This window comes from Agelaius tricolor, unplaced genomic scaffold, assembly GCF_023055355.1.
Source record: "Agelaius tricolor isolate 1412-34295 unplaced genomic scaffold, bAgeTri1.0.p SCAF_3, whole genome shotgun sequence".
Classification (NCBI taxonomy): Eukaryota; Metazoa; Chordata; class Aves; order Passeriformes; family Icteridae; genus Agelaius; species Agelaius tricolor.
In genome coordinates, this window is record NW_027269263.1 from 31232909 (window position 1) to 31249290 (window position 16382).

At 37.0% G+C, this 16382-nt stretch overlaps 1 protein-coding gene across 3 annotated transcripts in view; it reads left to right on the forward strand.

Annotated features, from left to right (window-relative positions):
* Positions 1-13392, forward strand: part of PPP1R12A (protein phosphatase 1 regulatory subunit 12A) — a 112385-nt gene extending 98993 nt beyond the window's left edge. For all 3 annotated transcript variants that reach the window (XM_071423359.1, XM_071423360.1, XM_071423357.1), the window contains 3 exons: positions 256-303; positions 4709-4759; positions 11253-13392. In XM_071423359.1, the coding sequence (XP_071279460.1) occupies positions 256-303; positions 4709-4759; positions 11253-11339 (186 nt within the window). In that variant the 3' untranslated portion in view covers positions 11340-13392. The remainder of the gene's footprint in view (positions 1-255; positions 304-4708; positions 4760-11252) is intronic.
* Positions 13393-16382: the final 2990 nt, after the last annotated feature.

The following is a 16382-nucleotide window of genomic DNA, read 5'->3' on the forward strand; positions in this document are numbered from 1 at the left end:
TTCCTTTAGTTAGAAAGACTGTGTTTTTCCTGTTAGCCAAAGGCTGTGTAGTGATTAAATAACAGGGATGGTCACCAAAGAAGTGCGTGATAAATTCAGCTTATTCTTTATTTCAGTGTTACTTCCCTGAACATACTTTAAAACGGTTTTGATTACGTACTTCAGACAGAATACTAAAATGTCTAATTGATTTTTTCATCAGTTCTGTGTTATGTCAAAGCACATGTCAATGTCTTCATCAATTTTGTGTTTCAGAGACAAGAAAGATTTGCTGACAGATCACTCTTGGAAATGGAGAAAAGGGTGAGTTTCTTCCAAAGAGCCTTTTAATACTCCAAGTTTTGTTTTAGCTTGTTTTGCAACCCCTGCTTTGGATAGATTTTAGTAGGAACAGAAGCCTTTCTTATAATTTGCATTTTTTAGAGGATTTGGGGTTTTAGGTTTCAAAGTGGCAATGAATGTGAGGTGGGAATTACTCTTAAAAATTGCCTTTAGTTTGCCTGTTCATGATAACCAGTTTCTAAACTCTGCTGCCCTCCAGGGATCTCCCACTTGTTCCATCTCATCGAAAACAATGTTGGCATTCCAGAGGGTTAGGCAGATTCATTGTGTCTCATCTTTTAACACATTTCCAAGATTCAGAGAAGTTAATTTCCTCAGAGCTTTCCAGAGGCAGCAATTATTGTTGGTAATGAGATAGCTGTTTCTGCCTCAGAAACATGGGACCTTAAACCTGCTAATGATATAGAATTATCTTTATCTGCCTCTTTCCTTGCACTGTAGCTTTTTCCAGAGGAATATGATAATGGGGTATGGGGAGAAAGTGGAAGAATGAGTAAGCAGTGCAGGAAGAGGGGCATCAGAGTCAGAGACAATCCTAAACTGAATGGGAAAGAAGTCATGCGGTGAATTCACATGTGAGATAGACTACAGGAATTATTTCAGAAGTTGGACACATGATAATTTTAGGCTGCAATTTCATGCTAATTAAAATCCAGCCCTATAAAAGTTTAGTTTCATGGCAGTGTAAAGCAAACTACATTGGTTTTGTGGTGGTCTTGGCTTCCTTCATGACTCTGAACACCATGTGTTCTTTTCTTCTCCCTTGATCCTGGAATGACACATTAGAGACAAACTGGAAAAAAAAGTTAGACTTTGACAATAAGAAGTGATGTGGTAAACATTTATTAATCCCTGGTAAATTTCATATTCACTAGCCTTTTGTATTGATTTTCCAATATTTTAGGTTTTAGTTATACGAAACAAGTTTTAGTTACACAAAACTGTCCAGTATATAAACAGACTTTACAGAAGCACATGGAGATGTAGAAATGCTCTCAGGCACTTCCTGAAATTTCATTATATTTATCTTAATAGTCTCTGCACTTTATTGCTGCCATTTAGCACATATTTCTCTCTTTAATTTTTTTGGCATCCTAGCGTGGACAGTGATTTCATCAGTAGAAAGGTTTCAGAAGCAGTTAACTGGTTTCTTGCTTGCTAGCATGGCCACACAAGTGGACATTTATAATTTAATACATGGAGCTGTATCCATTACTGTGTGGGTTCATAGGTAATGCACAGAGTGCTGCATAGATAGAATTATTTCAGTGTTGAATTACTGCTTGGCTTTCTCCCAAAACAGGCCATTGTGTTATGACAACTGGCTTTTTTAGAAAGTCTTGCACTTTTTTTTTTAAGGCATTCAGTCCAATAGCAAAATGTCTTTCAGAAATGTTATTTTTCCTAAATGTATTACTATTAAATCTAGTGGATAAAATAATTAACTTAGTGATGTATGTATGTAACTTAGGTGCTGTATGGCTGAAACAGGGTTTACACAAAATTTGTACATCTGAATCGTGTTTATAATTACCCACTTCTTTTCAGATAGGAATTTAAATGAGGAATATATTTATGATTTTTGTTGTGGTTGTTTTTGTTTAAATCTGAAGCTTCACTTTGAATGTGACTGAAGCAGGACTCTCAGCTGCTAGTCATCAATAGCTGATCTCTAGAAATAAGCTTATTGAATTCAGCATTTAAAAATAATTTTTAAAACATCTTTTTAATGTGTAATGTAACAATAAAAATGTAAAAATTAAGAGAGATTGTAGAGCTTTTCTAAGTATACTTCTCCAAGTGTATGACTTCACTAAAATAAAATACAAACCTAAAGACTTTCATATAAATTACATAGAGAAGAGGAGAGGGAAAAAGTAAAGGAGTGAGGAAAAATTGTAAGAAAAAAAAGGCCAACAGAGAAAGAGCTGAAGGCATCTTTGGACTGTCATATTTTCCAGCTGAAACCTACCTTTTCAGTGAAGAAAATGAGAATATAGATTAAGCCTAGATTTGCACAGTAGTAAAATTCAGAAAATACTGACTTTTAATTTTATTTAAATTCACCCTTCAGAAGTGGGTTTCCATGATGTGACTTGGTGATACATTGTGAATATTGTTCATTTGAAAACTGTTTACCAGAAAGGGCTATTTCCATGGGGATGGGGGTAGACATGAGAGCACATGTGCAAGGTCTTCAATATATGAGCAAAAATGAGCGTTTCTTTAACAACCTGTCACTCTGCCAAATATGCAAACAGCCCTTTGCAGAAATCTGTATGACATGGTAATAAGACTTAGAACCAAAATTTAAATTTAGAGGTTTCAGTCTGGATGAGAAATCAGAAAAATATAGGTACCTTTAAACAATTTCTTTCCCAAATTTAGAATTCTTCAGCTGGAAATTTGAATTGTGGAGAGGTGTATTTCTTTGTATTATTGATTATACAATTATATGTAGGCATATACATCTGGTTTTACTTCTTAAAAATTGTATAGTGCTGGAGGGGTCAATTTTTCATATGTGTGTATCTGTGTATGTCTGATTTTTTTCTTGTGAGTTACAAATGTTCCTTGACAGACCTTACAGAGTTGAGGAAGTATATAATAAAATTTTAGTCCTCATAGATTTCAAACGCTTTCTTTGAGTGCAGGAAATAATCAAATAATACTGGCAAATCTTCTCAGTGACACTGCAGTGCATTATTTCATTGGCATCCCTCAAACCAGTTCCTAAAAGAGTAAGCAGTTCAAGAAAAAGAGGAGCATAGCTTCAAATAATAGGAACAAAACAGTTCTACAAAGACTGTTATTCCTATACGAGTCTATTTGTTTCTTTTGTATAATGTGAAATATAAAAAGTCAGTTAAAGATTTTACTGAATAGGTTTTTATTGCTAATAGACAAGTTCAACATGCTAGTTAAGCAAATGCTTGAAAAGAATTTCTAGACACCTGAAATTTTGAAATTTATTTGATTGTTCATGTCTTCGTAATAGAAAAAATTGTTGAATATTGCTTAATATAAGAACACATCATATATGTTATTTTGTAAAACTGGTAGGTAACAGATTAAATTCTAAGTATTGTAAGACAGTGTGGGATTTTTGTTAGTTAATTGCATCCCGTTAACTCACTGGTACTTGTGCTCATTACAGTCATTATAAAAAAAGGCTTATTTTGAAGGAGTTAAGTACATTAAGTAGTAACAACTGCAGTAATATATTTTTAAAGTTGTTTGCTATAATGGGAAAATGTTGGGGTATAACTGCACTGTGATTAAACTAAATTCAAATGATTTATATCTGAAAGGTGTCCGGCAAGAGTCAGTATCTACTGGGCGGTATGATCTAACCAAAGTTTTACACACTCAGTCAATGCTGCTTGCTGTTTGCATAACACCATTGTATGCAGATGCATATGTCCACTTCACAATAATCTGTTGCTTTTGCCTCTCACCCTCTGGAAAAAAAATCTGATTGTAGAGTACTGATAACTGCAGCTGCTTTTAAATGAGATACACTGCATTGTCTGACACAGGAAAGCAAGCAATCAAGCTATAAACCCCAGAGTCTATTGCATTAGCTGCTCATCTGTTAGATGTGTTGAAAAATAGGTTTAAACAAAATAAAAATGTACCTGCACTGCAGACTGCAGTGTAGTATAGAAAACCCTAAGCTAACTTTCCGTAAGCTGGCTTGTTATATAGTCAGTGCAATCAAGTTCATATACAAAGGATAATTTCTCCCGCTTCTCAGGTAAAAAGGGAAATAAAAGGAAAATTAAACTATACGAGAAATGCAGAAAATATTCAAGAAACATTTTCTCAAGAAGCAGCTGATCTCATGTAACTAGATTTCTTTGGTACTGAGCTAAGTCCTATAGTGTCAGTTGTATCAACTGTTGCAGTTTGGAGTGTGGACAGATCCCACTGAGCTGAGACAGATGTTTCAGCTACTTTTGTTTGCCTGTGAAAGCTTATGCTTTTGTGCTTGTATCTTTCAATATTCTTGCTTGTTTCTGATAATTTTCTGCATTTCTTGGATATTAAGGTCTTACAAAAGCCTAGCTCATGAAAAATAAATCCAAACAAGTTGTATACTTAAAACCTTTCTAAATTAGTGAAAAGGAAGGGGTATTTTTGTAGGACTTGATATGAATTTCTCTATCTCTTCCTCTTTGGATGTTAAAATTCCATATTGACCAAATTTCTATGTATCACTGCCGTCACAAGTTTTCTGTCCACACTATGCTTTTGGTTGTATGATCTTTGAAACTTGAAGTATTTCACTGTTACCACAGTATTTACAAGCTGTAATTTTTAAAACTTTGCATTGTTCAGCATTAACACACATCTTCTGATTTAGGAAAGAAGAGCGCTAGAAAGAAGGATATCTGAAATGGAAGAGGAACTGAAAGTAAGTAAATTAGTACACTATTAGTTACAAAGTGTATTACTATGTCAGTAACACATGTAGTCTTACTGGTATTTTTTATTATTATTACTGTTGTTGTTGTTGTTGTTGTTATTACTACTATTATAATAAATTACCAGTATTACTGGTTTCTATAATTTCACTAGAAGATAACTAAGTTACAGCTGCATGTCAGAGTCACTCCTGTCACACAGCTTGTAGCAAAGCTGTGGTGCTGGCATAAGCAGCTGTACGGGTACGATTGCGAAGAAGGTGCTGAGTTCTAGGATTCTATAACATGGCTAACAAGAAACATTCAGAGGTGGTTAGAGTGAATCATATCTTAAGCTAATCAAGATGGAATAGCAGTCTATAATTTTGATGTGATACTCCTTGGTTTTATTTATAGTTACTATTATTAAAATCCATTATTATTAAATAGTGGTAGCATATACTTGTATAGATATTTAAGCATTAAATGTTGTTTCAGTCTTTATCTCATGCTCTTTATTAATTAGATGGCATCTTACAATGTTGATAGAAAAACTTCTTTTTGTGTAGTGGGAATCAGGTTTTACTTAACAAAATGCAGTAGGTAGATTTGAGCTGTTGACAAATGACACTTACCATATTGATTTCTGCTTTTTTCACCTATGTATAAAGTGAATCTCAGAGGCAATAGTCTTTTTAAAATAAATTACATTTCTGTTTGCATTTTTTAGCCAGTCTTTATCAATGTTAAACCCTCTGATATCATTAAGAAGGGTGAGAATTTGGGTGGGCTTATTTTCTATTATGTCCTTTTGTATAAAAATTGGATATGGCCTACAAAATTCATAGAATTTAAGTGGAATGTGAAAATACCATTATTTTCACATTTGATATTTGTCAAATTTGTACTGCTTAATAAGAAGTTTCCTTTTAAGCTCATTTTTGAGCTCCCTCTGGTGATTGGAAATGGCATAAACTTCCAAATACTTTTCATTAAAATACATGCACCAAGTTCTGTTGAAGTAATTGAAGCTGACAGGCAGAACAGCAACTGTGATGCCTCTGGCTCCCTTGGATTCAGACCAAGATAGTTTGCTGTAAGGCAGGATACAAGGTCTGTGATTCCTTGAACGGTCTTCAGAAGTGAAATACAGAAAAAACAAACTATGATAGAGGAAAATAATGGTTTGCCTAAGAATAAAAGACAGGATGTGAGCTTCTAGGGAAAGCAGGGCTTCTTATAAAAATAGAGAATATGGATATATTGCTTTTTCCAAAAGTTTGCTTTCAATAAGCAAGTAGTGAAAGTTTTTAATTAAAGATTAAATATTCTTTCCATAGTTTGTTGCAAAGTTGTTTAAAAGTATCTGTTAAACGTCATTATGTCATTATGTACAGGGTTTTGAATAGGAGATTCAGTTTGTGCAATTAGGATGTTAAGTGAAGAATTCCAGGAATAGCTCTCATTGTTAATGCATCCTGAACTGTTTTGGAAAGCTGTGACTAATCACTACTGGTACTTAGATTGCTTTTCAAGAATGTGCCACTTCTTTGATGCTTTCCTTTCACAGCAGCTTATTTACTTTAAACAGGACTGGTTCTTCTAAGTTTTCTTTCAGTTCTGCTCATCTAATATACATGTGGATTTTTTTCTCATTTTCACTCCTATTTCTTTGATTCCTGCAGAAGCTGCAACAAATAAAGCAGATTCAATCTTTGAAACACATAAATGAGCGACTGGTGACTGAGAATAGGGCCTTGACCCGAGTGCTTGCCAAGTTGTCAGGGTCCTGTAGGCAACTGCGCTCTGTGGACTTGTAATTTCTTCCTTCTCCTTTGTTTAGCCAGGCAGGTGTTGGCATTCAGTTTGTGCTTGGGCAGAATTTTACTATTAACACTTGTGTGTCAGAGACTGACTCAGTGTTGCTCGGTTCTGGAGGTGTGGCTACAGCTAAAGCATGGTGCCCAGTGTACAAGCTGGAGGTATTGCAGATGGAGTGGTGTGGTATTGCCCCTGCTAGCACTGAAGCTTGTCCTTGAAAATAAATTGGCAAGGATCTAGGAGACCTTTGACATGTTAAAATCTTGGCAACAACTGAAAGGATTTGGGTTTGCATGAGGATACACTAAAGTCAGTCTCTTGTTTTGATGTTTGTGTAAATGCTCAAACAGATTTGCCTCTAGTTTCTAACAAATTGAAATTCAGATTTGAGCTTTCTTTCTGCAGTTTGGTTTAAGTGCATAGAGTTGGTAAAAGTTTAATCTTAACAAAAAAAGAGTGTTTGAGAACCGGTTTCAATACTGCGCATTCCTGAATGGCTGCATTAGCAACTATTTTTCTTACATTTCTGTATTTCAGTGTTTCAGAGGGGACCAAAGTATTGTTTTTTCAGAAATGTATTGGAATTTCAAGGTGATTACTGTTTTCACTTTAACTTCCCATTTGGGTCTTGCCAATCCTTATTTTTACATAAACAATTTAAAACATGCTGTTCTAGCACAGAGTTAAGATCATTGATTTATATTGCTATACATATAGGCATCCCAGTGTGGATGAGAGCCCTACAGTGCATGAACTGTAAAATCACAGATACAAAACAAACTCTGCCTAGTGTGTCAGATTGGTTCAGATCCCTTCTGATAAGAGTATGAACTGCTTTGAGTTTCACCTTGGAAAACAATGCTAGTCTGTTGTTCTTAGTGTTATTTCAGGGATGTTACAGAAACCCATGGAAGGTTCAAAACTTACATAAAGATAAAATGGGGTTTCATTCTACACCAAATCTATATGCCTTTTTTCCTCTTAAATATAACAAGTGTCTAGGCTGGAGTTTACAGTGAGCTTTTAAGATGTGTAGTTGAAAAAAACAAACCAGCCTTCTGCACAGTGACTCTTGCTAAACTGCTTCCTTTCATCTACCCCTCTTCCCACTTGGAAAGAACGCGATGAGTGTGCATTCTGCTCAGAATCTGATCTCGGGTTTTCCCCACTAAGAGGCCTGAAATGAAGAGGTTTATCCTTTTGCTTGGTGTCTTTCTGGAATTGGACTAACATTAGGATGTGGTGTTCCTCATCCAGGCCCTGTACTCCACAATGCTCCCTTGTGTTAACCCTTGCTGAGGAAGTGAAGTCAGCTCGCTGACCTGGCTGAAAACAAATCCCTTTGTTCATAATACTAGTCGATCCATCTCACCCCAGTATTGTTGGATCACTAAATTAACTGTGCAGAAAGCAGCGGGAGCACACTGCTGCATGAGGAGGCAGAGCAGTCCCTTTAGGGCTGTCCATCTTACACCAGCCTCAGCAAACAATGTGGTTTTTCAACACAGCTGAGCTAATCTAATGACTACTGTCCACATCTACACATCCATACTGTCTTTTTTTTTTTTGCTAGCACTGGCATTCCTTTAACCATGGTAAGCCATTTGGGGTGTTAACCACAGAAAACCATTCAGTATTCCTCTCCATAGCAGGAGTTTTCAATGGCAGGTGGTTGTGGAGCTTGAGTAGCCTGACCAGCAAAAGAGAAGCAGTGGACACACATCAGGAGCCTTGACAGTATGGTGGTAGGTTAACAATAGCAGTGTGCCTGAGTAATCTGAGCAGGTACTTGAGCAGTTCATGAGCTTTTTGTAATCGTTATTAACCAAGTTGTTTTGTGTGTACAAACTGGTAAATCCTCCAGCACACACAGACTTGATTATTACTTTACAGATCTGAGATGGCTCCACATATGTCAGATGATTATTGAATCATGATTTGCTAAATTATAATACTGCAAAGTTACTAGCTAGTCATGATACAGACAGACAAAACAGTGCATTTTTAATCGAATCTTATCACAGGAAGATACTTTGCTATTTTAGTGAGAAGCAAATTGGAATTCAAAGTGCAGTGTGTTACTGTAATTTTATTGAATTTGCTACAAAGGCCTTTTTTCCTCCCTCTTGACATTAAACGTGTATGATGTCACCTCACGAGAAGTTTGAGTACCCATAGAAATGCACTGCTCCAAGAGATTTGTTTAAAGTATGTGGGGATTAGTATAGATGAGAAGTGTAAGTATTTTAAGTTACATGTTCTTATGCTTCCTGATGAATCTCCTGCTATTGACAGAACTGTAGAATTATTTAGATTGGAAAAGACCTCCAAAATCATCAAGTCCAACCAGTACCCCAGTCCAACGACCCCTAAACCATGCCCTGTGTGCCACATCTACACATCTTTTAAATACTGTCAGGGATAGTGACTCCACCACTTCCCTGAGCAGTTTTGCTTGACAGCCATCTTGGTGAAGAAATTTTTCCTACTATGCAATATAAACATCTCCTAGTGCAACTCAATACCATTTTATCTTGTCATATAACCCTTTTGTCTCCTACAAGTCTTCCCCTATGCTCTAGTAGACTCACAACAAAAGAGAGTATTTCCTTAAGACCTATTCTACCTATTAATTGAATCAGGGTTAAAATCTACCTACAGAGATTTGCAGATATATAATGGTACTGGATTATGTTAAAGCTCTAATTTTGAACAGTGGATTTTGTTAAAAGTAGTTCACCAGAAAATCTACCTCTCTGTGGGTCTGTCTCTATGTAATTAACCATTGTGGGCTGCACCTCCCTCTCTGCTCAGTAAGTTGAAAGAGGACTGTGACATTCCTGGGTTTACTTTGAGGTTTCATTGGAATGCATACACAATGCTACTCAAGGTACCTATTTAACCAGTACAAAACCAGACTCCCTTGATTCCCTGTGCATGGCTAGATGAGGGTTGTTGTGGTTTCACCCAGTACCTTTGGTATGAAATCTGTGGCAGAATGGAAAGGAGGAAGAAAAGCTTTTGGTTGGTTTGCCTGAACAAATGGCTGTTCCATTGTGTGCAGACACATGCATGTTGTCTGATAAGATCCCTGTCTTGGACAACAGTAGTTATTTTTTACAGCTTAGACTTTAACAATAATGCTTGACAATTGCAAAATGATCACTCATGTTGCCCAATTTCAAACATATTTACATAGTTTTTGAAAGTAATCAGCATTTTACAGCTCTTTTTGTTCAGAGCACAGCTCTCACTTGGCTATAATGAAAGCTTCACTGTGACTCTAAAGAGCTCAACTTCAGTGGCTTTCCCTCGGCTCATCCATAAAACAGAGTTGGAATCAAGGATACCTGAATGATTTTTGACTACTCTAATTGTAGAAACCACCTTTTTTCTTCTTATGATCTCCTGTCAACTTCCTTTCACATACTTTGGTATTTGCAGGGAAATAAACTACAGGGAGATCTACAAGCTCAGTAGATTCACTTTGAAAGAGTCTGCAGTTCAGTGAAGTGAGTGTGGACAGGAGATGTAGAAATGAAACCTCTAGTGCACAGTTAACTGACCCTGCATTTTTAAACTTCCTAGTTCTTTCTATTCCATTATAATATTCTGAATATAATGGGATTGAAAGTATATTTTTGCTTAAATAAAATGAAAATAAATAGTGCCAAAAAAATAATGAAGAAGAGGGTAACAGGTGTTAGGTAGGTTGGTAGCTGAACTTCCTGCATACACTTGCACTTGAGGTTACTGAGTAGCCACTGTGCAGGAATAGGTGTTACCTCCTGTGTGAAACCCCTGCTAGAATCCATAGGGGTAAATAGCTGTGAGTGTGATAGGTCGTTTGTTATCAGTGTGTGCATGTAGGTACAGAGAACTACTGAGATAATTTCTGGTTTCTCTGGAAGCTGAATTCTCCCAGTATCAACTTCTGTGCCCTGACTTGTCCTCCTTTCCTATCTGATCCTGTCCAACTCTCACCTCATTTGGCTTCTGCCTTGCAGCTTTTGTGCTTGTGTGTCACCTATCTCCTTTGGCAGCCGTAACTTGCCGATCCCTAACCTGTCTGCCTGAGTGTGTAGCCTGGTGTTGCTGTGATCTGTTTCAGTGATCTGATCTTGTGTGAACTATGCTATTCAGGGACATGATCTCAAATTACAGGATGTGTGCTTCAACATGACTTTGGAAGTGGTTGGAGGATTAATGCTATGAGCTAACAAGCTGAATCACCCTGTATCTGATCAGGATGAAATCATCCAAGGGCACAGTGGTAGAGATGCTTAGCCACAGCATGTTTTTTTGAAACTCTGCAAGTGCAGTATAGACAAGCCTCTTTAAATTGTTGGTAGTTAATTTCCCTCTGCCCCCCTTCCTCCCCCCTGGAATTTGAAGTATTTCATTACTTTCCTCATGCTACTATAAATGCTTTTGTCAGAGGCTGGTCATCTGCACCACTGAGTTTTAGTGCATCTAGTCCAAGCAAATGAAAACTTCTAATCTCTAACCCTTAAAATGTATCATGCTCTAAAAGGGGATATTTTTCTGAACTGCTGATATGAAGTGTGAGAACTGCCAAGATAATTAAGCTGAATAAAGATTTTTACTCACAGTCCTTGTCTAGTCTTGCTGGTTTTACTTGGGGTGTAGCAGCAAATAACCACCCTGTTTCATTTTTCGTAGATGCTACCAGACCTGAAGGCAGACAACCAGAGGCTAAAAGATGAAAATGGGGCCTTGATCAGAGTTATAAGCAAACTTTCCAAATAAAAGGTTTACTACAGCAGCAAGTAACGGTATTGCACATCACTAATAACTCCAGTGGACCATGGTATGGCAGTCACTGGAAGTGTGGGAAGATCCTTCGGAGACTGTCATTTTCAGATATCCTGCCAAACACCCTCTTACCTGTGTGTTTTTTTGTATCAAGATCATTGTTTCTGTTAAAATGCAGCTGCTGAGAAGATAAAATGACTGAGAAATCTTGTTTACAGCCACAGCATAATAAGGAAAGTATTCAAGGCCAGATACGCCTCAGATATTTAACCAGTAAGCCTTAGTTGTACATAAACACTTTACATCAACAAAAGCTTTCAGCTCTCACAGATGACAGTTACTCAATAACATTTTTGTTGTGCCACAATTCCCATTTTTTCCTATACTCAGTTTTTCTTTAAGATTTAAGTTTGGATTTTTTTTTTTCCCTTCTAATTTTTTGTGTACCAGATTTTCTTGTACAGTGTTTTCACAGCTTTACCATTTGCAGAGACCACACACCCTTTTAAATTACATAATTTGTGTAGCTAACTAGAATTGTATTGTCCAACCACCTGGAACAGAGATGTTTGGTGGAACATTTGCTTTCACTGTTTGTGCAATATGCATTTACTTCCTATACAAAATGCTTTAAAAGTCAGTTGAAACTAGAAATATTTTAAGAGTCCTGTTTTCTGCCTTTATTGGTCACTTTAAAAAAAAAAGAAAAAAAAAGAAGTTTGTAGTGAAAGATGTTAGATCCTGTAATCGTCACATTCATTTGAGCAGGTACTGAGTGATGCTGTATATATAAATGTGTACTGGTTTGATTTTTCAGACCACCACGTGGCATGCTTGAATATATTTCCCTATTGCAAATGTCTGTTAATGCAAATTAGGCTATCCAGAATAGTGTGTTTAACAAAGTTCGTTAATTTTTATGGTATAAAGAATTTAGACATTGTACATTGTATGGAGCCCTATCTTTACAAAAGGTCTAAACTATATAAAAACTTTATTATCTTTTTGTCCCATTTTTTTTCATTTGATAGTGTTCACCATAATAAAAAAATGCATAAATATAACTGCTTCACTACATTTCACATACCTGTATTTATCTGAGTGCTGTCCAAAACTGTTGTGCTAGCCAAAGTAATGTACTAAATCATTTGAAAAGCATAACCCATTACACTCACAATAATGTTTATATGCACTGTTGTTGCCATGTAAGAAGGCATCCAATTTGATAACACCGTGTCAGACCATTTTATACATTTCAGTGGCCTTTAAAAACAAAAAAGTACTTAAGTGAAGATCGTTTTTGTTAGGAACAGCTTTTATATTTTCACTAAACCATTCAAAATATGACATCCTATTGGCACATAGTTTATTGCCTAAAACCACTGAACAGATCAGCCATTAAAACAAATTGTACATTGTAAAGCTTGTAGTAGCTATTGTATTATGGATTATATTGTATACTATATTAAATGTGAATTTGTACCCCTTCATTTAAAAAGGTTGTGTCCTACTGCCTACTTGGGGGGGAGGGAGGGTTAGCTTTACAGGGGTGGGATATGTTTTGGTAAGGAAGACATGATGTCCTCTCTCTGTTGATTGGTTTTTTGAAGATGTAAGGTTATGCTCTTACTACCAAGCTCAGGATTTTTGATTTTAAAGGTACATGGATAGTTTGAGATATCTTATTGTAATTGATCTGTATGAGAGGTGGGTCTGAACCATAGGGACTTCCATTGTCTTATGCTAACATAAAGAATTGAATGGCTGCAACATATTGAGTTCTGTTACAAGACAGTTAGGCATATTCTGGATTATATTTGGTAAAGTTTGGGTGCCTGTGGATGATTAAATACGTGTTTCTAATATTTTAGTGTTTTATATTTAGGTTATTTATTCTTTATATCTAAAAAATGAATGGCTACTGTGCTATATTGATTTTATTGGTAGTACTGAGCAGACCTTGTATCTGCATGAAACTAGTTGCAAAACCCACTATTTTGGAAAAAAAATGTATTTTGACATATACAAATAAACTGAATACAAAATATTTTAAATGTGTGAAAGTTTTACTGATAAGACATTGAAATTTGTTATGAATTTAAACCATGTTATAAGTTTGCTATTTAAATTCTTTGGTGGGCATTTTTCATTCATTGCGTTACTTGGATGCAAGGTTCAAGTACCTTTCAAAGATTGTAATCAGATTGTGATTATTTGCACATCATTGTACATGCACATCTGTAAATGCAACAGTAAAAATGCCATATTTATGCAATCTGTAACAACTTGGACAAATGTTTATATATTTTACATAAACCTGTCTGTGTGCAGAATCTGAGAACCATTTTTTATGTGATATTAACCTAATCTCACAAAGCAATTGCTAAACTTGTGTCATTGTCTTATTGTTCCTGATTGTGTTCAAGATCCATTATATCCCCAGAAAATCCAGCTACAACAGAAAGAAAAATGGGTCATGGAAGACTGTTTTTTTATTTAGGAGACTGTTTGCATGTAAGAAGCATATTATTGCTGGCTGGTGACCCAGACAAGCTTCCTTAAATGACTAATGCCTTAAATGGTAATTCAGACCAGCAACTTAGATTTTCAGGGGACTTGTCACAGTATGGAGAGGGATCTCTGTGCCCAGAATTAATGTCAAACACAGAGGCATGGAAGTAGCTGGTGTCGAGAGTGAAGAGGCAAAGGACCTGCCCAGAACCAGCTCCAGCCGTGGAGGGAGCCATAACCTGAGGAGGAGGAATTGAGTGCAGGACACTTGAGTGGGAGGAGAGTGCAGGAAGCATGGCTGCATAAGGGCTGCCTGACCTTTATGGCTCCAAACAATAGCAGTTATCTAGAAGAAAAAACTCAGGAGCTGGAATTTCATTTCTTGTCCTCCTTGTCTCCCTTGTCAACAATTTCCTCTGAGCCTTCCTAATTCCTACTTCATACTGTTTTATTGCTGTTTCCTGGCCAGATCCCCAAAAGCACAGTTTCAATTCACAGCATGTAGGTCAATGCATTTGTTTACTCAGCACCAAGTATAAAATGTGAATCTCAGGATTCACTCATTCAGAAATACTGTCCTAGCTAAACTTGGATTGTGCTCACATGAACATTGAACTGGTGATAAACTTACCTGTCCAGTATTCCTAGCCACTGTTCCTCTGCTGCCATAAGAGCAATTGGATTGCTATACAAGGGTCCTCTCATTTCTATTTTAGGAAGAGTAGTTACTCATGTATGTTTTAGACAAGGAAAAAGACATGCTTTTGGGTTTCTGAAGATACCTGCCTTAGGAGATTTGTGCTGAGGGAGAAATCTTAATTATTTCACCTCTATCAGACACAAATGGACTCCATCTGAGAAGGCTTCTACTCCTGTTAGCTGGCATAACCGTGAGGTTTATAGTCAAGAGTGATGATATAATGCCAAAATATTATGGTAGAAAGGAAATTACACCAAAAAAGGGCAGGGAGTGAGGAAAAAGTATGCCATGATGTCAGACTAGGAAAGGCAGGACCATGTCAGAAAACGAATGGTTTGCGTGGTGACATCAGAACAAAATTGGCCTCAAGTCAAGAGTTCAAGGCCAGGCCCCATCTCATCCAAACTCCTGAACAGAGAAATGTCCAGTGCAGCCAACAGTATGAGTTATGGCTCACTGCTGGCTCATAATACTGTTCAAAGGAGATATTAATTTATTTCTAAATTGAGTATGAAATCATCATTACATTGACTTGATCTGGTGATCCTGGAAGTGTCTTGACTTCCCACAGCTGGCACTTTACTGTTCTTTTATGATCATCTTGAGGTATTACTCATCTCAGTAGCACACCAGCTCCTCAAGAAAGGAACATGCACTCTTTTGTCTCTGCCCTGTTGCTTGTGATCTTGTGACAGAAGTGTAAATGGAGGCGGCCAAATCTGCCATGCTGAAATGTGGTGCAGCTGTGGATCCTGGGAAGCTCCAGGCTGGGCCTCCCTAGAACGAAGAGTGGGCAAGGGCTCTTGGCAGCTGAGGCCTCAAGCCTGTGCAGCATGGGAAGTGTAAGCAACTCATTTTTAGTTACACTTGAAGTCACTCTTCACCTTTTAGTAGTAGCTTCAGTTTCTCTAACTTGACATGGTACAGTGTGGCCAGTAGTTAATGACGGTGCTTTAATTGTGCAACTGGGGGATTAATAATGTTTTATAGATGAAATGTATTGGCAGTTACAATCCAGAGGACTGTTAAAGCAAAGCATAACACAAATTCACTATACAATACACATTTTAAAAACCCAACAAAACAAACTCCACAGCCATTACGCAGTTTTGGGGGGAGGGTACTTTGAAAGAGACAGAAGAACATGTCAGTGCATTGTAGGGGGTTGCTTTCCCACTTGCTTTAAAGGTTCTTTTGAACAGTTCTGTGGCAGCTCTACTGGTCACCTCTGTGAAATTACAGTTTTTTCCCACATAGGGATAGCCAGTCTGTCTGCTAGGGAACAGAAGAAATGCTCTTAAGTTTTTCAGAAGAAGCTCTTGCTATTCATGGTTATGTACACATTGTTACATTTAGCTGTGGTGATTCAGCTTCCTTAAGTTCTTAAATCAAAGCCACATGAGTGAAAAAATGCTGGCAACTGGAGTTACTTACTTTACATTTGTTTTGATTGCAGGAGCAGCAGTGGAGCTGGTTAGAGACTAGTAGCAAATAATATTTTGCTCAGCCTCAATGTAGATATAAAATAAGACTAGAACTTACGTGACAGGTGACTGCAGGTTCCTGCACTGAAGACAGAATTAAAAAGCAAAACAAAACCTCCCAAACTCACAATTAATTGCTCACTTTAAAGGGAGACCTGCTGCCATACTGATGAGGTAATCGGCTATTCCTGCTTGTGTCAGCACCTCCCCATTTTGTATCACTGATTAGATAGGAAAAGTATGTAGCCTTTAGAGAAAGGAGGAACTGTTCAGTTCTTTCATCTGAAAACATCACCTGTTGGATGTCTAATGTTTCTCATCTGGCCCAGGGACAATTACAGC